Source organism: Ahaetulla prasina, chromosome 6 (genome assembly GCF_028640845.1).
Source record: "Ahaetulla prasina isolate Xishuangbanna chromosome 6, ASM2864084v1, whole genome shotgun sequence".
In the NCBI taxonomy this organism is placed as follows: Eukaryota; Metazoa; Chordata; class Lepidosauria; order Squamata; family Colubridae; genus Ahaetulla; species Ahaetulla prasina.
In genome coordinates this window covers 25,712,461-25,739,784 of record NC_080544.1, presented here as the reverse complement: position 1 = coordinate 25,739,784, position 27,324 = coordinate 25,712,461, and the positions used below count along the sequence as shown (strand labels likewise).

General features: G+C 44.2%; 1 protein-coding gene across 1 annotated transcript in view; it reads left to right on the top strand.

Annotated features, from left to right (window-relative positions):
- Nucleotides 1–25,255, top strand: part of MICU1 (mitochondrial calcium uptake 1) — a 208,849-nt gene extending 183,594 nt beyond the window's left edge. Inside the window, exons 11-12 of the mRNA XM_058187904.1 lie at nucleotides 3,331–3,420; nucleotides 23,871–25,255. Of these exons, the coding sequence (XP_058043887.1) occupies nucleotides 3,331–3,420; nucleotides 23,871–24,031 (251 nt within the window). The 3' untranslated portion in view covers nucleotides 24,032–25,255. The remainder of the gene's footprint in view (nucleotides 1–3,330; nucleotides 3,421–23,870) is intronic.
- The last annotated feature ends 2,069 nt before the right edge of the window (nucleotides 25,256–27,324 follow it).

Here is a 27,324-nt window from a genome sequence, read left to right as displayed (position 1 = left end):
ATATCCTTTCCAGCAGAGGTGTGGATGAGAGCAGCTAATCAAGAAAACCACTGCAGAGCAAAAAGAGAATATAAGTGGAAGGAAAAATCCTGAGTAAGCACTTCTAAGATTTTCTGTTGTGGTGTTGCTATCAGAGGAAAAAGAAAATACCATCCGTAGTTGATTGATTGTTTCATTCACCACCTATTAACTTCCTGCAATAAATTAACTTAGTGCTGAACTTGCTGTACCTTTCAAAAATTAATTTGCTATATATTGTGGTGCTGAAAAGTTTGTGTACACTTTTGACATTTCAATATTTCTGCATAAATGCGACCTAAAATATGATTGGTTCTCCATACAAGCCCTAAAACTATAAATAAAAAGCACCTAGTTAAACAAATGAGTCAAAAACATTCTACGTGTTCATTTATTTACTGAGGAAAATATCCAAAACTACATATTTGGGGGCAAACTGATTTATTCATTTTGTTTACTTATAAAATTTATATCCAGAATTCATATTATATTGTTTTAAAAAGTAGCAAACCTTAGAATTCTAGTTGTATTCAAATAGTTAATTTGATTAACATGAATACATAATGACTTGCCTTACATCTCACACATCTATTCTTTCTTTTATCTTTGGGTTTTTGTGCTCTGGAAAGCGTTCTGCTACCTCTTAGCTTCTCTGCCTTGATGATTTTACCATTTCGTTTCATAGGCCAGGATCTCAAATGCTAGAATCCCACTTTAGGATCCTAAAATGGAAATGGGACATGCTCCCCACTTTTAAAAGAAGAAACCATGATCGTCCAACTGAGCCTTTGAGATTCAGACGCAGTTTTATGCTGTTGCCCATTCTGAAGAGGAGGGTTATATAGATGAAGATAGATACAAAGATGAGAAGTGTGGGAGGCAAATTAAAAAGTGGATAAAAATTGAAGCACTAAAGAGGAGAAGAGATGATGTTTAGAAAAAATTGCCCTTTAAATATTAAAGTAGCCTGATTGTAAGCTGAAAGAGGGAGAAATAAAATTAGATAGGGGAAATATTGGAATATTTTTTTTTATTAGAATGAATAAAAATAATAGAAAGATTAGAAGTTTACAGATGTTAGGCATTTTGTTTTATGTATGTTTAAACAATATCATGAGGATTACTTAAATTTGATAAATGTGATAGAGATTACTAATAGTGTTACTGAGAATTGGATTTATATGAATGATACCCAGAACCAACTCTGTCCACACACAATGAGTGTATATTTTTAAAAAACAATAAAAAAATGTAATTTAAAAAAAAGAACAGGGAGGAAGGAATGAAATAACTAGGAAGCTTCCACAACATAGGATTGGAGAGGCCATCTATTCAAGTGAGCGCAGAGCTGACCGGGGCAGGCTCTGGGCCTTTGCTCCTCTTGCTAGAAATCCTGAATAAAGGCCTCAGAATAAATCCTGTTTCCAAAGGCAGGATCTATTTTTAATCTCTTCAAGAAGAGATTGGGCAGCCACTTGTCTGGATGGTATAAGGCAGGGGTGTCAAACTTGAGGCATCACATGATGTATCACGACTTTCCCCCCCCCTTCACTAAATCAGGGGTGGGCATGTGACGCATCCAGCCATGAGTTTAACACCCCTGGAATAGGGTATGGATGTTCATTCTTGGGAACCTTGGGACTTGTGGACTTCAACTCCTAGAATTTCCTAGCCGGTATGGCTGGATGAGGAATTCTGGGAGTTGAAGTCCACAGGTCTTGGAGTTCCAATTAGACATCCCTGGTGTAAGATCTCCTGCTTGAGCATGGGGTTGGACTAGTAGACCTCCAAGGTCCCTTCCAACTCTGTTATTCTGTTATCATTTTAGGTCAGGGTTGTCAAACTCGCCGCATCACATTGTCACATGACGTATTGCAACTTTTCCCCCCTTTGCTTGGCAGGCATGGGCTTGGCCAGCGCATGATACAGCTGGCCCACAGGCCACGAGTTTGACAACCCTGGTTTAGGTTATTATTCCTGAATGCTGTTGATGGATTCCTTCATCCCTGCAATAAAGAAAGTGGGAGGGGGAGGGGAAGACCAGCAAAGTCTCTCTGTCAGGCCTGGAAGCCATCTTTTTTGTTACATCTTCAGGCCTGCCACATTTACTACTGTGGGAACCTGGGAGGGGGGAGTGTATGGAGAATGGGTGATATATAGTCATAATAACATTCCTTTCTCAGAAAGTCAAGGACCTCTTGCCCTGCACCTGGAGGGTTGGAACTGGGAAGCATCTCCAATCTGCACGGTGTTTGGATTGGGCCATGTGATGGACATGTGGGTGCTGGGCAGGGTCTTGAACTTTCCTTTGGGTGGGGAAAACTGGAAGGTTTCAGATTTGGGTTTTCCCAGATGTGCTAATATGACATCTCTAATAAAATGTAACTTTGAGGAAACTCAAGCCTCGGAGTTTTCTTTTGTTGCGGGTCTTACTTGGAACCCTGACACTCTCTGCTCTGCCACATTTAATGGATTCCAGGCTCTGTGCTGTTGAGAAAAATTCTGAGCTCCTAGATTGCATAGGTGACTCTCATCAGTTTTCAGATCTTGGTATAAATTATGGCATATAGCCATTTCTTGCCGACCTAGAACATAGCCTTGTTTCATCTATGGAAATGATGTATTAAAGAGTCCTAGGAGTATTTATATGTGTTTTAACATCTGACAGAATCCACCAGGATCATTTCCTGGGTAACCAAAACTCAAAAAGCTGCATTTATGAAAGAAGCACAGATGTACTCCCGTTGATCCAAGTGACACCGATAAAGGCTGTTCACACCAGTACTGTGCTCTTAGGAGCTAGCCATCTGGAGCTAAGCTGCAGCTATGCCATGCAGGCTTTCTGTATTTAACCTAGCAGTTTTTTAAGTCCTCCCTCCCTCTCCCTCTGTCTGTCTGTCTGTCCCTCCTTCCCTCCCTCCCTCTCTCTCTCTCTCTCTCTCTCCCTCCCACTCCTTCTCCCGCCCTCTCAACTTTTCTACTATTGGGTCCAATGAATTGCAATCAAACACCCATCAGAACAAACGGCTGCATCTGATCTGATTGGCTTCAGCGGTGCAGTTAAATGAAAAATGACATGTAGGCTTCAGCACTTTAGAGCCTTCCATTTAGCAAGGGCATTTAGCTTGAAAAGAGCTGGTTGCTTCATGTTGAAATTGGGGATCGGTGGATTAGAGAGTGGGGAAACCCTATCTTGACTTTGCTCATCAGGGGGGAAAAAATTGATCAGAGGCTTCGGTGGATTTATGTTAAGTCTTCCATTTCCCACAAAATGTTTCACATCTGACTGGCATTTTGTTTTCGTTCTTGCAGATACGATGCAACAAGTAGCCAAGACAGTGGCAAAGGTGGAACTATCAGACCATGTATGTGATGTTGTGTTTGCTCTTTTTGACTGTGATGGTGAGTATCCTCCATTTACCTGCAGTCTCGCTGTCATATAAGAAAATTAACGATTCTCTTTCTAGGGACCTTTAAGGTCTTCTAGTCCAGCCCCCTGCTCAAACAGGAGACTCTATAGTCGACTCTATAACATTCCAGACAAAGTGGTTGTCTAGTCTCTTCTTAAAAGCCTCCAGTGGTGGAGTACCCACAATTTGTGAAGGCAAGCCATTCCACTGGTTAATTGTTCTCACTCTTAGGAAATTTCTCCCTAGTTCTAAGTTGCCTCTCTCCTTTATTAGTTTCCATCCATTGCTTCTTGCCTTGCGTTCTGGTGCTTTGGAAAATAGGTTGAATCCCCTCAAATATTGGAACGCTGCTATTATGTCATCCCTAGTCCTTCTTTTCGCTAGACTAGACAAATAGCATTCCTTGTATGTTTTAGCCTCCAGCCCCCTAATCATCTTTGTTGCTCTTTTCTGCAATATTGTACTGCGATCAGTGGAGAACAAGATTCAAAAAAAACTTCTCAACTCCAAAGATCGCAAGGTGACCTTGGAGAACTCATCTGCATTTAGCCTTGCAGGATTGACAAGCCGAGGCTATATGGAGGGAGCCCATCCTCACTGCCATTTTAGATGTTTTCCTCTATCCTGCCAGCCCCTTAAGGTTAACTTTACCATGCTTCAGAACTAGGCCAATCATACATTCATACTAGGAGGGTGAGGTAGTTTCATGGATACCAGTAGGTTCTCTATTCTCCATTCTGCTCCATCCAGGGGTGAAATGTAAAATTTGTTACTATCGGTTCTGTGGGCGTAGCTTGGGGGATAATGTGACTGGGTGGGCATGGCCAACTTTTTTTTTTTACTTTTAAAAGCACTTTTTCTACAACCTCTTCGGCTGAAGAGGTTGTAAAAAAATGCTTTTAAAGGGTTCTAATGATCCCAGCTGAGTTGCCTGATCTCCAGAACCTTTTAAAAGCATTTTTACAACCTCTTTGGCCAAAGAGGTTGTAGAAAAAATGCTTTTTAAAGGGTTCTGACGATCCTAGCTGAGCCGCGCGATCAGAGGATTATTTTTTTTTACTTTTAAAAGCATTTTTTTGCCTGAAGAAAAAATGCTTTTAAAAGTTAAAAAAACACCTCTGATGATTGCGCGGCTCAACTGGGCATGGGGGGGGGGAGGCAGGGATTTTTGCTACCAGTTTCCGAACCACCTGCAGCCATCACTACCGGATCAGGCGATCCAGTCCGAACCGGGAGCATTTCACCCCTGGCTCCATCCAGCAATTTTTCTGACAAAGAAAATCAGCCACCAATCATTCTCCCAGGGCTACTCCCTGCCAGTTTTATCCACTGGCTGCCTTGAGTTCCATCAGCCAATCAACTAGAATATTTTCTGATCAATTCAGTGGGGGGGTGGAGGTTTAATCAACTCATTGTTCATTTGGTCAACTTTTTTTTTTTACTTTGGGCATCTCCAGCTGTTTGTTTGTTTGTTTGTTTATCCACTAGAATGCTGATCTCTTAATCTTCTGGAAGTTTATGATATTCCCAAGGCCAGCATAGTTTGCAAAGCAGCTGCCAAGTTATATATTCGCTACTACTGCTTCCTTTCCTTAACGTTGGCCCTGAATTGCCTGTCTAAGCTACCATACCTCTTGGCTGATTTTCAAACCTTATAGTACTCAAAAATCAAATCCACTGGTGCTCGTTTGTTTTACTGTTTCCAAAAACTGTTGGCCTTAAAATAAGGGCTCGGTCAAATAAGGTTGGGTGAAATATTATAAATGTGAAGGCATACTCCAAGCAGCCATTGCTCTCTAAATTCAAGAAAAGCCGAGAACAGAAGCCTAATTAATGCAGAGGATCAGAGAAACAGGTAGCTTTGTTTTCCTTGCCACTGGGAATATTGACTTTCAAGCAGCATCTGGCCATACATGAGATTGATGTTTCCTTCTTCAAAAAAAAGAAGAAAGTAGCTGCACAAGACAGGTGGCTGGTCTTTGTTGCAGCCACAGATGAAACAACTATCAACTATCCAGCAACTGGATTGCTGTTCTAGGGGACAAGATAAGTGGTCCAGCATCAAGATGTGAAAGCCTGTTGGAACTCTGCTTATGACTAACCTCCAAAGACAGCTAGTCTAGAACAGGAGTGGGCAACTATGGCCCCCTTATGATCTATGGACTTTAATTCCCAGAGTTCCTTTTTTTTTTCTTCATAAAAAAGTTTTATTTTTACAATCATATCAAACAGCTCATCCAATGTACAGTTATATACAATTAGTCGGGCTTGCCCAGTCACCACCCCACTTTTTAACACTCTTCCCTCTTCTACCTTCTTCTACTTTCCAGACCTTCCTCTCCTTCTCTTATCTACATCCTCTCCTCCCTCCACCCTACACCTTCCTTCTCCCTCTTCTACCCCTCTTCCTTCCTCTTCTCCTCTTTCCTACCTCCTACTCTCTCCTCTTTTCTCCCTCCCCACCGTTCTAAAATGGTAACTGGGCAGACCCGACCCTACATTAATTATATTTATACATCTTCAATAATCCCTGTACATTAACCATCACTCCATCCTTTACCCTCAACCCCCCCAATTTCCCTCCCCCTTACCCCCCACCCCCCACCCCGACTTCCCAGAACAAAATGCAGGGTATCAAAACTAACAATCATAATCCAAAATAATTCCTAAATTATAATCTCTAGTCACCCCACACATAATCACACTCTCAATTCCCCTCTCCTTCAAAAATATATCTAATACAAAATATTTCCTAAATTTACTCATATGCTATTCGATATTTTTTTATCTGATACTTATTTTGAATATAATCAATCCACATTTTCCATTCTAAAATATATTTTTCTTGTGTATAGTCTTTCAAGTAAGCAGAAATTTTTGCATTTCTGCCAGATTTGATACTTTGAGTGTCCATTCTTCAATTGTAGGTAATTCTTCTTTCTTCCAATATTGAGCAATCAAAAGTCTCGCGGCTGTTATTAAATTCAAAATCAATTTAGTCTCTATAGCTGTACAATCCATAATTATTCCTAATAGAAAGAACTGTGGTTTCAATATGGACAATTACAAGCTAGATGGAAATTAGATCAAAAAATAGGTGTTAAGCAAACTGAGGATAATGTGTTAAAACAAATGAGAGATCAAGGCCAACAGCATATTAAGAGGTTGTATAATGTATTAGTAGAAATAGACTCAGAGACTGAATTGGTTAAGGATTGTATGATTAAGTGGGCACAAAATTTTCAGCAACCAATAATGTTGGAAACTTGGGGAAAGAATTTGGGTGACGAATGTTAACTTTACACAAGTGCAAAATATGAGAGAAAAATTTTATAAGATGTTTTATAAATGGCATTTAGACCCCAAAAAGTTGTCATGTATCTATCCTAATGTACAGGCTAAATGTTGGAGATGCGATTGTGAAGATGCCACTTATTACCATATATGGTGGACTTGTAAAAAAGTTAAAGCATTTTGGATTAAAGTATGGTGGATCATGCAGAATATTTTGAAAAAGAAGATTAAGTTTAATTCCCAGAGTTCCTGAGCCAGCTGTGCTCAGGAATTCTGGGAGTTGAAGTCCAGCGGTCATACAGGGGCCATAGCTGCCCATCCCTGGTCTAGAATGTATTCAGAATGTCCGCTGAACGTTTTGGGCTGCAGTAGCAGAAAAAATGCTACTTTCATTCTAAAATCTGATTCAGCCTGCCTCAGCAGTGGGCTAGCACTTAGATGGAAGTTGTTGTGACGGAATGTCCTCCGTAAAGAGTCAGTAGGCATTTTCATGCTGAAACAAGCAGAATGTGTGTCAGCCCTATGGACAGGTAACAACAGTGCACCATGTTTTAAAGCACCTTGAAGGAAATGCAGGATAATCATGTAATTTAAAAAAGTCTAATTTAGCATATTGGCTAGTATTGTTCTGAAGAAGGAGAACAAAGTCTTAAAATGTCGTTTCGAAAAAAGAAATTAACACACACACACACATACACACACACACACGAGAGTTGAGCAGCATATAAATTTAATAATTTATTATGGTTGGTTGCATAGTCGGTTAAATGTTTAGACTGGATTTTGCATTCTTGTCTCCCTACTCAGAAAACATAGGATAAGTAGTTGTTAGATAGATAGATAGATAGATAGATAGATAGATAGATAGATAGATAGATAGATAGATAGATAGATAGATAGATAGATAGATAGGGAAATAGAGAAATAGATGATAGATAGATGATACAGACAGACAGACAGATAGATATAAATAGATAATAGATAGATAGATAGATAGATAGATAGATAGATAGATAGATAGATAGATAGATAGATAGATAGATAGACAGATAGATAGACAGATAGATAGACAGACAGTTAGATATAGATGATATAGATGATAGATATAGATGATAGACAGACAGACAGACAGACAGAGATAGATGGATGGATGGATGGATGGATGGATAGATAGATAGATAGATAGATAGATAGATAGATAGATAGATAGATAGATAGATAGATAGATAATCACATTAATAATAGTATTTGCTTATCCATACTAATAATCATTCTCTTAAGCTTTTGAGTTTCTAACTTCTGTTTCTGTCAACTAACCATTGCTAAAACGAGTCCCATGTTAACAAATATTCTGTTTCTTCCTTCCCCTTTATTTTGAGTAGTTGTTGTTCTTTAACATCAATAATATTATTAGACATTAGTCCAAGTTCCATACATTCTAAGACTGGGATTTTTCAGTCTCAAATCAAATGGGTCCCCCTGATTACTTGCGTAGTTCTGTTTTTTCCCCCCTTGCAGGCATTGTAGCTATAAGACTGCTTCAACATTTTCATAGTTCTGGCTGCTCTTTTTCAGCTCTGTAATATCGAACCATTGTTTGTTATTTCCTGGTGTTGTTTATAAATCCTGTCTGGATCATCATAAAAAGAAATGGTGACAGAAATGTAATTGCAACACAGTAGTTTCACCAGTGCACTAAAAAACAAAGCTGCGTGTGGCAAACCAGCCAACTCCAGAGCTTTTCTTATTTGCAGCTTAACACAGGTCAAATATATTTCAGCAACCTCTTCTTTTCTGCCATATCCCCATTGTTATTTTGATGCTTGTTTCCTCTCTGGTTAATCTTTGAGGCACCATCTGTTCCAGAGTTAAAATAATGGGTTTCTTCTTAATCAAGCAATAGGGGAACGAGCAACATGGAAGACAATGTTTCAAACATCAAACGAACCAGTTCTTGAATTTTGCCAAACAATTCTGGTTGGATTACAATTCAGTAGAACTAAAAGGAAGAACATTTTGGTTGTTTCTAGTTTCGGCTAAAACAGACTCCAAAGAAGACAGAACAAGTAGGACAAGGCTGGGGCATTTTCCCCCTCTCCTCCTCTTCATAGTTAATTTGTCAGCCCATTGTAAATCTTGCCAGCCTACCTTCCTTGCTCTACCTTCTTATGCCCTGCTTGAAGAACCTCAACAGAAGGTCCTTAAGGAAGACTGAAAAAGGTGGCTATGGGATGAGTTAGGGAGCAGGCAGGCCCGTTCTTCTTCTTCTTCTTCTTCTTCTTCTTCTTCTTCTTCTTCTTCTTCTTCTTCTTCTTCTTCTTCTTCTTCTTCTTCTTCTTCTTCTTCTTCTTCGCCTCTTCCTCCTCCTCCTCCTTCTTCTTCTTTGTGTTATTTCCATCATATTTTTGGGTCCTCAGTTTTGCATTTCGCCCTCCACTTCGTCCAATCTGCAGGATCGGTGGGGCATACACCTACATGTCGCATGTCTTCCTGCAAGCAGGCCATCCATCACTTTTTTGGTCGTCTCTGGGACCGCCAGCCATCTGGTCTTGCGTACAAGTGCCTGCCTCACAATGGATTCCACATTAGTCTTGACCACATGTCTGTACCACCACAGCCTTGATTCCCTCTTTTTGTCTGGATGTCTTTGTTTGTGATATGATCCAGTGACCATTTAATCATTCACATTTCATTGTGTGCAGTGCAGGAGTGAAATTTACTTAGTACCTTCGCTACCTGTTTGCAAATGTGAGTGTGCATGCATGCCTCCTCCACGCATGCGCAAAGCCTTCGGTCCAAAACGGGCTGTGATGACGGCCGGGCAGGTGGGTGGAATCTCCCGCTGCTGGCGCTACTGGTTCTCCCAAGCCGGATAGAACCGGCTGAATTTCACCACTGGCGCAGTGGCTGTTCGTGTCTCTTCATCACTGGCTAGTGTTCCATTCCATAGAGTTCCACTGGGTGGACAACCATGCCCAGTGACACTCTATGGGACAGAATGGAGCAGATGAGCAGGCACGCCAATAGATTATGATCATCATAAAGCCCAAGACAATACTGTTGACTGTCCAACTGGATCACCCATTCTTGAACTTCCCACCATTTTCCTTTCCTTACTTCTCTTAGACATTGCATCCAGTGTCCTCGGCCTCAAGCCTAGCATATCCAACCATTTCACTCCCCCAATTTCTCAGTACATTCTTTCTCCTACTTCCACTTAGCCATCACCATCCTTAGCTGTGTTCCTGCTCTTCGCCCTACTTCCAGCACTTCTGATCAGAATAGATGTGCTTTGATATAGACATGGAGCACCTGGAACAAGTACATAATTAGATGGAAAAAGAAAATTTTAGTAAAAGAGAAATAATCAGTAATTATTACACTATAATGCCTTACCTCCCATTGAGGGAAAACATATATTGACGTTCTATTCTGCTTGTGAGCTTCCCAAGAAGTCCAAACCAGCAAGACACTTCTTATAGCATTAGCACTTAGACTTATATACTGCTTCAGTGCTTTTACAGCCCTCTCTAAGAGGTTTACAAAGTCAGCCTATTGCCCCCAACAATCTGGGTCCTCATTTTACCCACCTCCGAAGGATGGAAGGCTGAGTCAACCTTGAGCCTGGTGAGATTCGAATTGCCAAATTGCAGGCAGCTGGCAGGCAGCAGAAGTAGCCTGCAGTACTGCATTCTAACTACTGTACCACCACAGCTCATACGTTGTGTTGTAGCTTGTTTATATTCTGAATCAAAATGTATTTCTTAATTTTTTGTTGTGTTTGTAAGTTAAGATAAAGGAGAGATAAAGAGGACGGCTGAATATCTTAGTGTAGGGATCATCCATAAGGGGCACGGTGGCCTGGCGGTTTAGACGTTGGGCTGGTAAACCAGAAGTGATCAGTTCAAAAGAATGCAAATGCAAGTAGATAAATAGGTACCACTTCGGTGGGAACAGCACTTCATGCACCTTTGCCATAAAGCCACGATGGCTACATGATCATGGAAATTGTCTTCAGTTAACACTGGCTCCCTCAGCTAGGAAATGGAGATGAGCATTTCATGAGTCAGACATGATTGGTCAGACATGATTGGAAAGAGGAAACCTTTATCCTTACCTAGGGAGCATCCTTTGAAAAGTAGAATCGAAACCCTTGCAGCCAGAATGGAAACGGGGACCAAGAATTAGCTTTCCTGTGTAAACAGCGTAAGTTCACTATTACTACTTTGGGAAAAGTACAAAAATAGTTTTAGACTACTTTTATACTAGTCTCCTCCAAGCTGAAATCATTACCTTGATTCTAATGGGAGTTCAGTATATCTAGAAGGCAGCGAGTTGTTGGACAAAAATTTAAGAGGTTGCTACAGAAGATTATTTGAAAATCAGTCCCGAAGGGCTTGTGAGGCACCATTTTGCTGTAAAGAATAATTTGGAAAAGACAGGCTGCTTCTTAACCGAGGCTAAGTACATTGGGATTAAAGTTGTTAAATTGTTTATTATTCTTCTGATAAGAAGGCTGGGAAAAGCAAACAAAAATTAGTCTGGGATTTCAAAATCTTGACGCTAAAGTAGGCCACTGGATGACAGAGTTGATTAATAATTTGTTTTGTTGGTAACCCTCCCTTCTGCCTTTCAATCTTTCTCATTAAATTACCTGTACATGACAACTAACCAAACTCCCACCCACACCCCCAATATTCTCAACCTTGGAAAATATTGGAATTATTTATTTATGAAAGAAGCAAATCTTTTTAGTCTCGAGGACTCAAGACAGGCAGTGTGACTTGTGCTGCACGCAAAATTTCTTAACCTAAGCTGCATCGGCATGCATCCAGCTGAAGAAGAAAACGTGACAAATTTCAGGAAGAAAACGAGGTCCTATTGCATGACTTAACTTTAGTTCAAACTCCCCGTAATAGCTTCTTAAAATATTTTTTTTTCTCAAGTTTTTTATTTTATATTATTTATATACATACCAATGCGTGAATACTGTGATACCTGGGTATCATACATTTTAATACAAATAGACATAATATTATTATTCATAGTTATTACATTTCTTTTTCATTGTTACATACATAAGCCTCTGACGATCAGGCAACTCAGCTGGGATCATCAGAGGAGCCTTTTAAAAGAATTTTTTCTATTCTTCGGCAGAAGAGGTTGTAGAAAAAATGCTTTTAAAAGTAAAAAAAAAAAAGTTGGCCACGTCCACCCGTTCACCTTTCACCCCCACCCCCACCAAGTCACGCCCATAGAACCGGTAGTAACAAATTTTACATTTCACCCTGCCTCTTGCTATATATTATCTTTTAATCTACTTAATGCAAAAGAGTTATCTGGATAGATTACAAACTTACTAAACAAAAAAAAGAGTGAGTTATAAAGCAGAAAAACACAAGTCAAGAAGTATAATAGAAAAGTAAGATTACACCATGTAATTAGGGATTCTTGAACATTTTATTTGGCTTGCATTTTGAAGTGAGCCAACACAACGTTTACCAAATGAGCAGAGAAGACCTTCCTATTTCATACTTCTTTGATTCTCTGTGAGCAGCTTTTGGCTTAAAACCAGATGCTCATGTTGGTTTTCCTCTTGAAATAATTTATAACTTCAGAAGAAAAATTAAACTTCAACCGCTATACCAGACAAGCTGGGGTAAGACAACTGCTTCTCCAGCCATTACTTTAACAATCTTCTTAGTCATCTGAACAATTTTATAGCTATTAAAAATCCTAACGTCTTCTATTTTTCCGCTAGGCCAGTGGTCAGCAACCTTAAACACTCAAAGAGCTACAAAGGTCCTAACCAGAAGCCTCCCCATTCAATTCTGGAGCCGACCGGAAGTCCAGTTCCCCCACCATAGAGTCTCCTCCTAGCGCAGCATCCTTTTTCCTCTACCTGTCCTAACCAAAAGCTTTATCAATTGTGGAGCTGGCCAGAAAACCTGCCCCTTGCCATAAAGTCTTCTCCTGGTGTGCCATGTTTCCCACCACCACCACCAACCAGAAGCTCCTCTCAAAATTGTGGCACCGATCAGCAACCAGGAGCCGCAGCAGATGGATAAAAGAGCCACATGTGGCTCCAGAGCCGCTGGTTACCGACCCCTACGCTAGGCAGAGAATGAACACATACAACAGAAACCTTACAAATGAAAATCGTTGACTGTTTTATTCTGTTTTATTTAATCGGATATTGTTTACTTACGATGTTGGATTTCTGGTTAACGACTATAATGAAGTTTTTGTTGGGTAATCCACATGATGGGTGTTTCTTTTTCACTGAGATGTTTCTGTGTGTGTTTCAGCAAGCCAGCTTAGCAATCCGTTAAGTTTAGTTTCCCTTAGTTTATTTTGGATTAAAATAATGGACTACCTATAGAGTTATAGATTCAGTGAACTGAGAAAACGTACAAATAACTGCCTTTTACAATTTACAATTACAAATTACAATTTAGGTTGTAATTTCAGGGGTGAAAAACAATAAACACAGGCTGTCACCTTACCACCATAAACAAGTCCAAAATTTCTGTTGTTAAGCCAATCAGTGGTTAAGTGAATTTTGGCCCATGTTACTGTAAGGTCCCAGAAGTTTCCCCGAGCCACTGAGATGCCAAAATGAGTGAGACTCGAGATGAGGCATGCAAAAAATAACAGCTTTTATTTTTGGCCAAAGCTAAAAGAACTGGGTGACTGCTATATTCAAAACATAGAGGCAAAATGCATGTAAGGAATAACCACACCTCTGCCAATGTGGCTCAGAATATTATATAAATTTTACCCTATTAGAGACAAAGTTTACCCAATTAGAGTATAGTGACCAGACTGTTCTGTTTCCCTTCCCCCAATACTCCCAGCAAAGAGTCCGTCAGAGGCCTTCCTTTTTTTTCCCCTTTTATTTACATAGATACATGTCCTGGCCACGTCTACCCACGGGCCTGCCAAGTTTCTGGAGATAACGAGGAAATTATAGATAAGGCCAGAATTACTCACGAATACATTCTTCCCTCCATGAAACAGTTAGCTCGCGCCAAATTCATTGCTTTGTCCGAGACAAAAAACCAGGAAGTCCCGCCTCCTATTTATAGTCTCTGCAGATGTCACTGCATGACAATTATGACTTGGCTTTGTCCCAACTCTTCCGCTGCTGCGCACGCCGATCAAGCCTTCGTAATCTTGCGTCCCTCCAAAACTGTTCTTGGGGCGTTGCCAAATCAGAAGAAGGCCCAGGAGAATCAGGCCTTGCCGGCCCCTCCCTTTGAGTGGGTGCCAGGGAGGGAGAGGGCTCAAGAGAAGCAGGGCTTGCCAGGTCTTCTCCCTCATTTTCTGAATCATCCGAGTCCAGGAGTCTGGGTCCAGGAACCTGGGTCACAACACTATCCTCACCGCAGGGCCCTTCCCCGGGCTGACGATCGGGATGCGGTCGGGCTGGGTTCTGCTCATGGAAGGCCTGCACCAGGTCAGGGCATGAACGCCGGAGGCATCTACCCAGGAGAAATCAGTCCCGTATCCCTTCCACGCGATCAAATATTGGAAGCGACCCTTTAGCCAGCGAGTCTCAGACGCTGTGGACTTCGTATTCCTCCGACCCGTCCTCGGCGACAGTGACGGTGCTGTTGGGCACGAAGGGGACTCGGTGTGGCCTCAGGAACCAGAAGGGACCGTGAAAACGGGTGGATCCGCATGGATCGTGGCAGGGTCAGTCGGTAGGCTACCGGGTTGATGACTGCCTCGACAGGGAACGGGCCGATGAATCGGTGGTCCAACTTCTTTACCGGCGGTCGGACGGGAGGTGTTTGGTGGAGAGCCACACCGGTCTCCAACTGCCAGCGGGGCGTTGCCCGTCGGGAGCGGTCAGCGGACCGTTGTAGTCCTCCTTTGCCCGATTCAGCTGCTGACGTACCAACTGTTGGACCGCATGCAATTCCGTCAGGAAGGTCTGCGTTGGGAACAGGAGAGTCCGTGGTGCCAGAGGGAAGAGCCGCGGATGGTACCCCACATTGGCAAAGAACGGGTCATCTGAGTAGAGGTGTGCTGAGAGTTGTTAAAAGCAAACTCCACCAGAGACAGGTAGTCGGCCCAGTTGTCCTGTTGCTGGTTGATGAAGCAACGGAGATACTGTTCCAGTATACCGATGACCTTCTCTGTACCCCGCCGGTCTCCGGATGGTGCGATGACGACAGACATACCTGCACCTCCAACGCGCCATCAGGCTCTTCCAGAAGCGGGCTGTGAACTGAACTCCAGCGGTCCGAAACCACCCTGTCCGGTAGACCATGGAGGCGGAAGATGTGCTGCAGAAAGAGACGGGCGTTTTGCGGCTGTGGGCAGTCCGCGGCATGGGATGAAGTGTGCCATCTTGGTGAGCATGTCCACCACCACCAGCACCGTGGTGAACCCAGAGGACGGCGGCAGGTCTGTCAGGAAATCCATAGAGATCGCCCCAGGGTCTGTCGGGTGTCGGCAAGGGCTGGAGGAGCCGGGAGGGGCCCCGTGGCGGTCTTGGCTTGCCGGCACGGTACGCAGGATGTCACGTAGGCATGTATATCATGCCGCACTGGGCCACCAAAAGGTCCGTGTCACCAGGTGGAGGTCTTGAAGAACCCAAAATGTCCTGCTGCAGGGTTGTCGTGGCACTGGGTCATGACGAGGGCTCGGAGTGGTCCTGTGGGCACATATAATCGCCCGAAACTTGAGTAAGTCCTCCTCCAAGGTCCAAGGAGACGTGGGGCCCACCTCCGCTCTCCTTTGCTGCGACCAGGCGTCCTGGCGCTGCGCCTCGCACCTGGGCCCGCAAGTCCACTGGCTCCGTGCTGCGGCCAAGGCTTCTGCCGGCAGCACTGTCCGTGGAGGAAGGGGTCCTTGGCGCAGAGGTACTCTGGCTTGCGGGACAGGGCATCCGCCCTCCGGTTGTGACCGCTGGGAATGTAGGTCACGCGAAGTTGAACCGGCAAAACAACGACCACCGGATCTGCCGCTGGTTTAACTTCCGAGCTGTGGTGAGGTGCTCGAGATTCCGATGGTCCGTTCGGACCTCCACCTGATGTCGGGCCCTCCAGATGGTGTCGCCAAGCCTCGAATGCAGCCTTGATAGCCAGCAACTCTTTTCCCAGATAGTGTAGTTGCGCCGGAAGGTTGAGTTTCCGGGAGTAGTAAGCGCGGGAAAAGTGTGCCACCATTCGCCGGAGCCTGTAGCAGCACCGCTCCCAGAGCCACATTGACGCCTGCTTCACCACAAAAGGCCGGAGCGGGTCGGGATGCCTCAGGACGGGTTCCGTGACGAAGGCTTTCTTGAGGGCTGTGAATGCTTCTTGCTGCGGGGACCCCACCGAATGCAACCTTCTTCCTGAGGAGCTGGGTAAGTGGAGCTGTCAGTGTGGCGAAGCCGGGATGAAGGTCCGGTAGTAGTTGGCGAAGCCCAGCAGGCGCTGAACATCCTTCACCCGACGAGGGCTTCCCAGCTACACAAAGCTTCTACTTTACATGGGTCCATGGCTATGCCTCGGGCGAGATGATATGCCGAGGAATTCTATGGAAGTCCGGAAGAAGACGATTTCTCCAGCTTCGCATTGAGTTGTTGCTCCATAGCGTTGCAGAACCAGACTGGCGTGTCGAAGGTGGCTTTCCTGGACCGGAGTAAATCAGGATGTCGCCGAGGTAGATAACCACGAACCGATCCAACATGTCTCGGAACACGCTGCTCATGAAGTGCTGAAAACGGCGGGAGCATTGGTCAACCCAAATGGCATGACAGTGTATTCGTAGTGTCCGTATCGGGTGCCGAATGCCGTCTTCCATTCGTCTCCTTCTCGTATCCGCACCAGGTTGTAGGCCCCCCGGAGATCGGGCTTGGTGAAGATCGTGGCCTCCGCAACCTTTCCAGTAGCTCCGGGATGAGCGGCAGGGGTAGCGATTCCGCACCGTAATGGCGTTTAGCCGGCGGTAATCACAGCATAGGCGCAAGTCCCTGTCTTCTTCTTCACAAAGAGGACCGGGGCCGAGAGAGGGACTTTGAAGGCCGGATGAACCTCGGGCCAGGTTTTTGTCCAGGAAGTCCCTGAGGCGGCCAACTCGGGCTCCGACATGGAATACAGGCGTCCCACAGGCAGTGGTGCGTTGGGCAGAAGGTCCACGGGCAATCGTGGGGCCGATGCGGGGTAGTCGGTCCGCCTCCTTCTCGCTGAACACGCCGGGCGAAGTCCGTCAGCTCAGGAGGCAAGGTGATGGCAGCGGTGGGACGTTCTGGCCGGCACAGGTGTGGCGGATGTGATCGACGCACTGCAGACTCGGGAAAGAGATGGCGTTCGCGACCAGGCCACCTGAGGATCGTGGGTCCGCCAGGCCAACCCAAGGACCAAGGGAAAATGAAGGTCCGCCGTGACATAAAACTGGATCGCCTCCTCATGGTCCCCAATAGCCAGGCGCAAAGGCTGGGTGGCGAATTTAATGGGGCCGGACACCAGTTCTCGCCCATCAATTGTCTCTACCGCATCGGAGGGTCCACCGGAACCACGGGACCGCAAACTGGGTCACAAAGGCCTGGTCCATAAAGTTTGTTGTGGCCCCTGAGTCCACCAGCGCATGCGCCTGGAGCCCGTCCGACTGGTTCCCCAACCATATCCGTGTGTCCAGAATCAGATGCCGAGGGGCCCAGAGTCTACTTCCAACGCCCAGTGGGGGCTTAGTACGTGCCCGACCTAGGGTTTCCCGAGGTCGGGCCTGCCCGCTTCCGATTGGTCACGCTGTGATTCGGGACCGGCGTCGTGCCCCACTCGCTTGGGGCAAGAAGCGGTAGTGGCGGGCTCCCACAGTACAGGCACAATCCCCTTGGCGCCCGGTTCCGCTCCTGGGCTGTTAGGCGAGGTCTGGCCGCTCCCAACTCCATGGGCTCTTCCGCAGCGGTTACAAAACGGGGCGACCCTGGGTGCTGGTGGTGCAGGAAGTGGGGTGCAGATGTCGACGGAGGGTCCCGGGGTGCGACGGGACGGTCGCCGCTGCAGACGGGCATCGAGGCGGAGACAAAGGGGCACCAAGTTGTCGAGGTCCGCGCGCCCACGCGGGCCAGCTCGTCTTGCAATTCCTCTGAGAGTCCCTCCTGAACGCGCCCACCAGCGCTGCATCATTCCAGTCAGAGTCCTGGCACAAAAGACGAAATTCGCGATGTACTCCTGCAGGCGTTTCCCTTGACGGAGTTCCTTAAGGCGCCTGGTTGCCGTCAGCATTCGAACGGGTCCTCATACATGGTGCGAGGTGCTGCCAAAACGCTGTTGGTCCGCCAGCAGGGGCTGTCCTGGAGCAAGAGGGCGTGGCCCATCGAGCAGCCGAGCCGGAAAGAAGGTTAATCACGAAGGCCACCTTAGCCCGGTCGTCTGGGAAATCCTCTGGCCTCATAGCCATGTAGAGCTGGCACTGTCCCAAGAAGGTCGGGAACATCTCAGGCTGCCCAGAAAACTTATCCGCACGGTTATCGGGCACTTGCGGCGAGGAGGAGGTGGGAGGATGGGGGGCTGCAGGCACATTCCTGGCAGCAAGTTGGCCTGCCAAGTGAGCCACTTGCTGCTGGAGCTGTTGATTAGCCGCTTGTAGCTGCTCTAACTGCTGCTGTACCTGCTGCTGGTCCATCTTTGGTGGAAGATGTTTTAGTCAGGTCTTGGACAAAAAGTTCTGTGTCCTTCCCCAATACTCCCAGCAAAGAGTCCGTCAGAGGCCTTCCTTTTTTTCCTTTTATTTACATAGATACATGTCCTGGCCACGTCTACCCACGGGCCTGCCAAGTTTCTGGAGATAACGAGGAAATTATAGATAAGGCCAGAATTACTCACGAATATATTCTTCCCTCCATGAAACAGTTAGCTCGCGCCAAATTCATTGCTTTGTCCGAGACAAAAAACCAGGAAGTCCCGCCTCCTATTTATAGTCTCTGCAGATGTCACTGCATGACAATTATGACTTGGCTTTGTCCCAACTCTTCCGCTGCTGCGCACGCCGATCAAGCCTTCGTAATCTTGCGTCCCTCCAAAACTGTTCTTGGGGCGTTGCCAAATCAGAAGAAGGCCCGGGAGAATCAGGCCTTGCCGGCCCCTCCCTTTGAGTGGGTGCCAGGGAGGGAGAGGGCTCAAGAGAAGCAGGGCTTGCCAGGTCTTCTCCCTCATTTTCTGAATCATCCGAGTCCAGGAGTCCGGGTCCAGGAACCTGGGTCACAACACAGACATCCCGCTTTTGGTGGGACAGTCCCGCTTTTTAATAATTTGTCCCGCGTTCCGCGGCAATTCCAAAAAGTCCCGATTTTTTTTTTTGTTTCACTCCCATTCTGAAAATGGGAGGCGGCAACGCAAGAGGAGGAGGCGGAGAAGGGGGAGTGGCAGAGAAGGGGGCGCGAGAGGGAGGAGAGACGCCGCTTGACTTCAGGAGAGCCGAGCCTGCCTGGAAGAGCGGAGAAGCAGCAGCCACTCCTCCTCCTTCAGGCAGATGGCAAGACTCAGCACGCATGCGCAGCCCCCCCCCCCCCCCGGTCAAAGGTGTCCCGCTTTGCCATCGCTGAAATCTGGTCACTTTAAATTAGAGACAAAGGTTTGTTACCAACGTAGGTCTTTATCTTCAAAGATTTCTTTGTTGAGGCCCCTGTCTCTGCCCTCCTTATCTATGGAGTATACCTATAGCCCTGTGTCGGGGTGGGTGTGGGGTTCTCTTCCTGGGCAAGTTTTTTATTCAGCAGAATGCTTTCAGGTAACCCCCCTGCTGTGGTATAAGGCAGGAAACTCCCTACCCTGGTTCCTTAATCTATGGGGCCTGATATTCCTGGGTAATATTTTTTATTTCTATATTTTAAATATTTTATTTAAATATTTCTATATTTTCAAGGATGTGCCTAGTTATGAAGCAAAGAACACGGAGCATGACACAGAGGCGAGATAACAAACTTTGCAGTAATGCCAATCAGTATCAAGGCTACAATCAGCTAGAATTAGTTCCTAACAACTAATTTCTGACAGAATACAATAATACCAGAAACCAATAACAAAACCTAATTCCTAACAAATGATTTCTAGCAATATATCGTATCAGACACAAACAGCAGATATTGGTTTGATCACTATGCTCCTTCATTACGAACTTTCTTCCCACAGTTCACTGCAGTGAATCACTGCAGTTGTTAAGTTAGTTAGGTTGTTAAGTGAATCTTCCCTTTTGACTTTGCTTGTCAGGCGGTTACAAAAGGTGATCTCATAACCCTGGGACACTGCAGCCGTCATAAATATGAGCCAGCTGCCAACCATTTGGAGTTTGATTATTTGACCATGGGGATGCTGCAATGGTCTAAGAGTGAAAACAGTCATAAGTCACTTTTTTCAGGACCACTGTCATTTCAAATGGTCACTGTTGTAAATCAAGGACTACCTGTAGTATAAAAGATATTTGCAACCTATTTGCTGAACTGGATAAAAGTCAATAAAACCTGTGGTGCATAAAAAGAGAGAAGTTATTTCAGAGTTGTGATCTCTCTGGTTCTAACTACATCCTTGTAAAATGGCAAGACTGGATACTGTCAGAAAGTCCCTAAGCATATATGTTTGATAGAATTATTAAATTATGATTTTCAATGGCAATAAAAGGCATTTCCTCACCCAGAAACTTGGATGGCAGAATTGCTTGTTATAAAAGCATCTGAACCTTAGTTCATTGTGTAAGTAGGTCACAATTAGTGTGAGTTTGAAAAATGTGATATAATGTGAATATTGAACCTTCAATCCAACCCAAAATTCAGTTAATGTGAGCCCCATGCATGCACAGTTACAGTTGGGGGGTCTTAGACATTGCTAATCTTTGTGTATACAAAATGGAGAAAATAAAAAAGAGTCCAGCAGAAAACTTTATAACTGTTTTTTTAAAAAGCCTTATTACTACATTAGAGCAGAAATTTGATGTCATTGAACAACATGATAAAGGAATGCGATGGCCCAGTGGCTTAAGATGCTGAGCTTGTCGATCGTAAGGTCGGCAGTTCGGCAGTTCAAATCCCTAGTGCCGCGTAACGGGGTGAGCTCCCATTACTTGTTCCAGCTTCTGCCAACCTAGCAATTCAAAAGCACGTAAAAAATGCAATTAGAAAAATAGGGACCACCTTTGGTGGGAAGGTAACAGCGTTCTGTGCGCCTTTGCCGTTTAGTCATGCCAGCCACATGACCATGGAGACGTCTTCGGACAGCGCTGGCTCTTTGGCTTTGAAATGGAGATGAGCACCGCCCCCTAGAGTCGGGAAAGACTAGTACATATGTGCGAGGGGAACCTTTACCTTTACTTTAACAACATGAAAGTGGTCATAGCATCACTAAAATAGGACAGGATGTTGGAATGTCTATACACACACACACACACAGAGAGAGAGAGAGAGAGAGAGAGAGAATTTTTAATCCTTTATGCTAATATTTCACTAATATGCATATAAACATTTATATTTAAATTGGCTGGAACCAATTACCATGTTTTTCACAGAAATATCACTTTGAATGGTGCAAATTCAAACAATGCAATGATAATATCATGGAATTCATTAACTGTATTAATCAAGGCCAGCTTGTATCATTTTTCATTGCATCAATCAACTCTTTTATTTGAATATAAGAGGAAAAACATTCCTCTTCCATCTCTTTAAATGCCTCTTTAAATGCAACATGAAAGAATAATAGGAAAAAATCGAAGTTACAATATATGTACCTATCTTGTTAGCATGGTTTCAATTGCTGGTAAATTCAATTCCAGGCGGGAATTGTTTTCATTACTGAGTAGAAGGGAAGAACTGTAATGTACTGGTTTAATACCTATTTTAAATTATAAGCTTTCCAGAAGGCTGCTGAAAAATAACTTTTGTGAAATAACCTCTTTCTCCAAATTATCATTAAGGCGCTACTTCAACGGAAGACCATAATTAAATTCCGTTTCTTAATAATCAGAGTTCATGATAATAATTAAAGGGCCAGAATCTCATCTATTCACAACAATGGGTCTTTGCATATTAGTTGGCTTTGTCTATAGCTACATAATATTTGACTGTGAGAATAAGGCTTTTGGTTTTTTAATTCTCCCAAAATCTCCCTTTTTCCATTCCACCCATTAGGGTGAACAAGAATGACCAGAGTTGTGTAGTAATGAAAGTTTATTATAAAGGAGCCATCAAAACCTGAAATATAGTATTTTTTAATCAGAAATCTGGGTAATGAACAAAGACAATCAGAAAAAGGGGAGAGGCTCTGCCTGAAATAATAAACAGATGCAGAATTGGGCCACAAAGAAATTGCTGATTATGCTTTCATTTAACAATTAACAACCCTTTAAAAAAAATCCTGGTGGGTTTCTTTTGTGGAGAGAATGACACTAGTAGGAACTACACCAGTGTTCCACCCTAATTTATTTAGACATCGCAAATGAAATTAGTGTTTCTGATCAAAGGGAAACTGGGCCAATGAAGGGTCAGTAGAAATTAGTCTTCAATGACTTAAACTTTTTTGACAGGGCTGCTGCAAGTTGTTGTTGTTGTTGTTTATCAGGGTTCTGACGGCTGCCCTAATTAAATCATGAGCCTCGAGCCAAGTTTCAAAAGAAATCCAGTTATTTATTAGGAGCAACATGTTGCCAGTATCCAAGTGGAATCAGCTCTGCCCTACGTAATTTACGGCCCCAGTATGACCCTGTTTCCCCCCTCCTCCCTGGGTGTGTCATAAATCACATTCTCCAACGGAGCACTTTTGCAGGCGGTAGAAAACACGCCTCCCCGGCTGGCTCTGGTAACCTGGGATACAATCTGGAGAAAGGTATGCGTGGAATGTGCTTCTGGTTGTGGCAGCCAAGCTGCTCCGTCAGTTCTCCTCCCTCCTGCCTATGGCAACTCGAGAGCAGGCCTGGAATGCTTTACAAGTTGACATTATTATTATTCATCGCACAGTCAGCCAGATGTTCAGACTGGGTTTGGCATTTTTGTCTACCTATTTAGTCCTTTACCCAGGACCTGGGATAGGCAAATCTGGACGTTGGACGGTGTTACAGATGTCGCAGGATGGAAGCAGTTCCAAGTAAAGCCGCCTTCTGCAATTGACTGATGGCAAATTTGTTAATGCCCCCAGTGAGGCACTACCTTGTTGTGGTTGTGGAGCTTGTGTGGTGTGAGGAAGATGAGAGCTATACCAGAGGTTCAACCATACTGGACAGGTGTCATCATAGCAGTTAGACAAAGAGTGTTTCTCCCATAAAAATATGGTGAGACATAAATTTCAGAAAGCCATACTAGCTCGGGTGTCACCTGGGTTAACAAGGTCTGTGCTAGATGTTGGAGTTCCTGGATATCTGGTGAAAAATGGGCTATAAGACTCAGGACCGTTGGCTGAGCAACCAGGGCCAGCAGTTGCAGAACTACTGGAAGAAAAGGTATTTACTCATTGCAAATATACAGTGATTGAAAACAAAGAATTATTATTATTATTATTTGCTTTATTCATTAAACATGAAACTCAGTCAACTGAACATTCAAAAATGCATCACAAATACCATTGACCGGTGTTAATGGTTGATACGGGTTGCTGCCAGCATCCTAGGTATCAACCAAGTACTTTCTTAAGATATACGATGTTCCGAGTAGCAAAGTTTTATGCAGTTCCGCTGGTGTTATTGCAGGAAGCTGCAGTTTGTTGATGTATCTTATAAAATTCTTGGACATGGTTCCAAGTGCCCCGATGACAATGGGTATCACTTACATGTTTCATCCGTAGTAACATTTGATGATTTCTCGATTTTCTTCGGTTGTCCAAGTTTTGCGCTTTGGTCCCAGGCGCTTTACATTTGCACACCCTGGTTCCCCAGCAGTAGCAACTGAGCCCTTTAGCCCATTTTTCGACAGGTGTCCAGGAACTGTAGCATCTGACGCGGTCCTTGTTGACCCGGGTGACAACTTGAAATTTTGGTGATTTCTTCTCATCACTGGTGATGGTAGGTGCCTGGGTTGATTCACGGTGGCTAAGCCACTACCGATCCAAAGACCAGCAATCCCATAACCATAGGGACTGCACCCGATAGCCGTTCAGGCCCAGCCACAGGATTGTTGTTGTTGTTGTTTACATTTTCCATTGTCTGAACTTGTCTTCTCTTTTCTTCCCTCAGGAAATGGAGAGCTGAGCAATAAGGAATTTGTTGCCATTATGAAGCAGAGGCTTATGAGGGGTTTGGAAAAACCCAAAGACATGGGCTTTACACGGCTCATGAGGGCTATGTGGAAGTGTGCTCAAGAGACCGCCTGGGATTTTGCCATGCCCAAGCAATAACCCCCAGAGGACAAGAAAGCCTGGCTGCACCACCGATCTGGCAAGAATTCTCCTGCCTTCCTCTGCCTCGTGGCAGATGCTCCATGATGGAAGGTCTTCTTCAGTGGAGGGACTGTCCTTCATTATAGCACTGAAAGACGAACCTTGGGAGGCAAAGACTGTTGAGCCACACAGCTGACTTCAAAAATATCCAAGCAGAAATTTGAGTCTACTCTGACATTTATCTTGACAGTTGGTTTGCTTACTGACCTGCAAACATTTTTATGTTTTCCATTAAGTCCACACCCCCTTTTTTTTTAAATCTCTGGAAAACGAAACAAAATCCTTTGTTACTTGGATGTTCCATCTCTCATGTATCTAATAGAAAATGGCTGAGCAAAGATGGTTTAGTTGGACAGTATATGAGTAGCAGACTGAGTAGAAAAGGGTTTGTTGGATCAAACCCAAAAAGCTTCTTAGACCAAGCCAACATTTCCTCTTATCCAGTACCCCAAAATTGATCTGAAGCATTTGAAAGATAAGGCGGGAGGGGTAGATCACGATAAATGAATCCCGACATTTTAGAAATCCTTGCAAAATGTCCAGATGCAGATTCTTCTCTCAGTTGTCTTATGAGTTTCGGAGCAGATGGCAGGTGGGGTGTTAATATGAAGGAATTTTTGCAACAGAGCTCATTCTGCAAAACATCTGGCTTTGCACTGTATTATGGATAAAACTGAAAAACATTGAAGAAGACATGCTTCTTGGTTGATCGTTAAAAAAACAAAACAAACCACAAGTTAAACTTAACATTGTTCCCATTTCTCAAGCCATAAGACCCTTAACCTTAGACGTTGACTCTTACCAATGTATGCATTTCTGTCTGTAACTTTTCCCTAGCTTGTGATCTTACCTTGATTTGTTCTTAAGGCTGCTTTTTACAGAGCCTTGAGTGCTTGTGAAATGTTATTCCAATTACAGTGGATCCCAAGAAATGCCTGGAAGAAAAATGTTTCTGTGGTGTCTTTCTCTATAGGAAATTCCCTGGATTTAAAGGAAGGCTGGCTTTTCTCAGAGATGACATTCAGCTTTCGACCTTCTGCCAAAAGGAAAACAGGGATGAATGAAAAATGTGATGCAGTTGATGTCTTCTCTTAATACAAAACACAGAAAATGGGTTAGAAGTGAGAAACCTAACCAATTGAGATACATAAGAGAAAAGGAAATAGATATATCTGAATCGAATTTACATCTATTCCTATTCTTCTGATTATTCACTATTCCTCTTGAAGTTGTGGGTGCGCCAACCCTGGAGGTTTTTAAGAAGAGATTGGACAGTCATTTGTCTGAAATGGTGCTTGAGCAGGGGGTGGGACTAGAAGATCTCCAAGATCCCTTCCCACTCTGTTATTCTCTTATTCAATACCTTTGTATCCTTGCATCAGTGGTTGGTTTCAAAATTTTTTACTACAAGTTCTGTGGGTGTGGCTTGGTGGGCGTGGCATGGGAAGGATACTGTAAAATCTCCATTCCCTCCCCAATCCAGAGAAAGGTTACTGCAAAATCTCCATTTCCTCCCAATGAGCTGGCACTTGGGACGCAGAGAATAGATGGGAGCGGGGCCAGTCAGAATTTTTACTACCAGTTCTCTGAACTACTCAAAATTTCCACTACCAGTTCTCCAGAACTGGTCAGAACCTGCTGAAACCCATCTCTGCCTTGCATACCTTCTTTACTCCATACACATGCTGATTTATACATAGGATTTTGTTCTCTAAACTTCTCTTTCTTGCTGAGGTTTTGAACAACTGCCCCTAATTTCCTTGATGCTTTCATTTTTTCTTCCTATGTTTGTTTTGAAATCTGATCCTCATTTTATTCTTGGTGCTTAAATCACCTCAGCTTATATTTCTTATGCCAGTTCTATTTTGATCTTGATCTGTATTCATTCAGCACCCTTTCATTCCGGGATCTATTATTTCTTCTTTGTACTTCAGCATGCCCTTACATGCACACATTATTGTTTCTTTCAATAAACATTCATTCCTTGGAACCAATCCTAGCCACACCTTTCTAACCAACACTTATATGTCTCCAAACTTTCTCCATTCGTACTTCCATCTTTACTCAACATTCTCCTCAGGTACAAAAATTTGTCTACTAGATTTTCACTAGTTATGTATAGTTTGCAGTGATTTGCCATCTTGATCTTGATTTTTTAAATTTTCACAGAGCCTGCTCCTCATTGTGTCATGCAATCTAACATCTGCTATAAATCATATGAGTTCTCACCCATCAACAAAATCTTCCCTGCATTCACACTTGTGCGTCTAACACAGGGGTGGGTGCTACTTACTACCAGTTCGCAACGGGGCCGCGCTTCCTGATGATGTTCAGGTCAGTGCGTGGAGCCTCCTGCCGATTCTACTACCGGTTCTTGTGAACCAATCCAAACCAGGGGCAACCCACCACTGGTCTAACACCTCTACTGTCCCAACAGCAATCTTTATCCATGTATCCATCACATTAAACAATCACAGGGATATATTATGCTCTTCTTAACCCCTGCTCAATTCTGAATCATTAGCTACGTTTTCCGTTTCTTTTTGCAAATGCTTTATTCCTATCATATTACTTCAACTTCAGTTGACAAAAACCATTCCATACATCATTCACTTCGTTGTTTGCTTCCTCTAAATCAGGGGTGTCAAACTCGACTTCATTGAGGACCGCATTGGTTGTGTTTGACCTCGGGGGAGGGGGGGCAGGATGGGCATGGCCAGGATGGGCACAGCCAGCTTGACATCACTTGTGTCACGGGTGCCTGTGGTGGCCCAAGCGCTCTGCCAGTGAAAATGGGCTCCTGAGCTCTGTTTTTGGCTGTGACGGCCTCCTGTAACCCTCTGCCAGCAAAAACGGAGTTTGGGATGGCGGGCTTCCCAAACTATTTTCACTGGCAGAGGCACCATGGGCCAGTCCTTTACTGTTTCCAGGACAGTACCACGGGCCAGAACTACCATGTTTCCCTGAAAATAAGACATCCCCTGATAATAAATTGGGCTTTCGAGTGCATGCACTAAAATATCCCACCACCCCCTGAAAATAAGCCCTCCTTGAAAATATTTAAACGCAGGTGCAGCCGATCCTTGCCATTTCCTCTAGTTAGGGTTAGGGAGACTGCTGGAAATCAGATGGCAAGAGGAGCCCTGCCTTGCTCCATGCACCCAAAAATAATAAGACCTACCCAAAAATAAGGCAAAGCACTTATTTTGGGGTTCAAAAAAATAAGAGGGTCTTATTTTGGGGGGGGCACG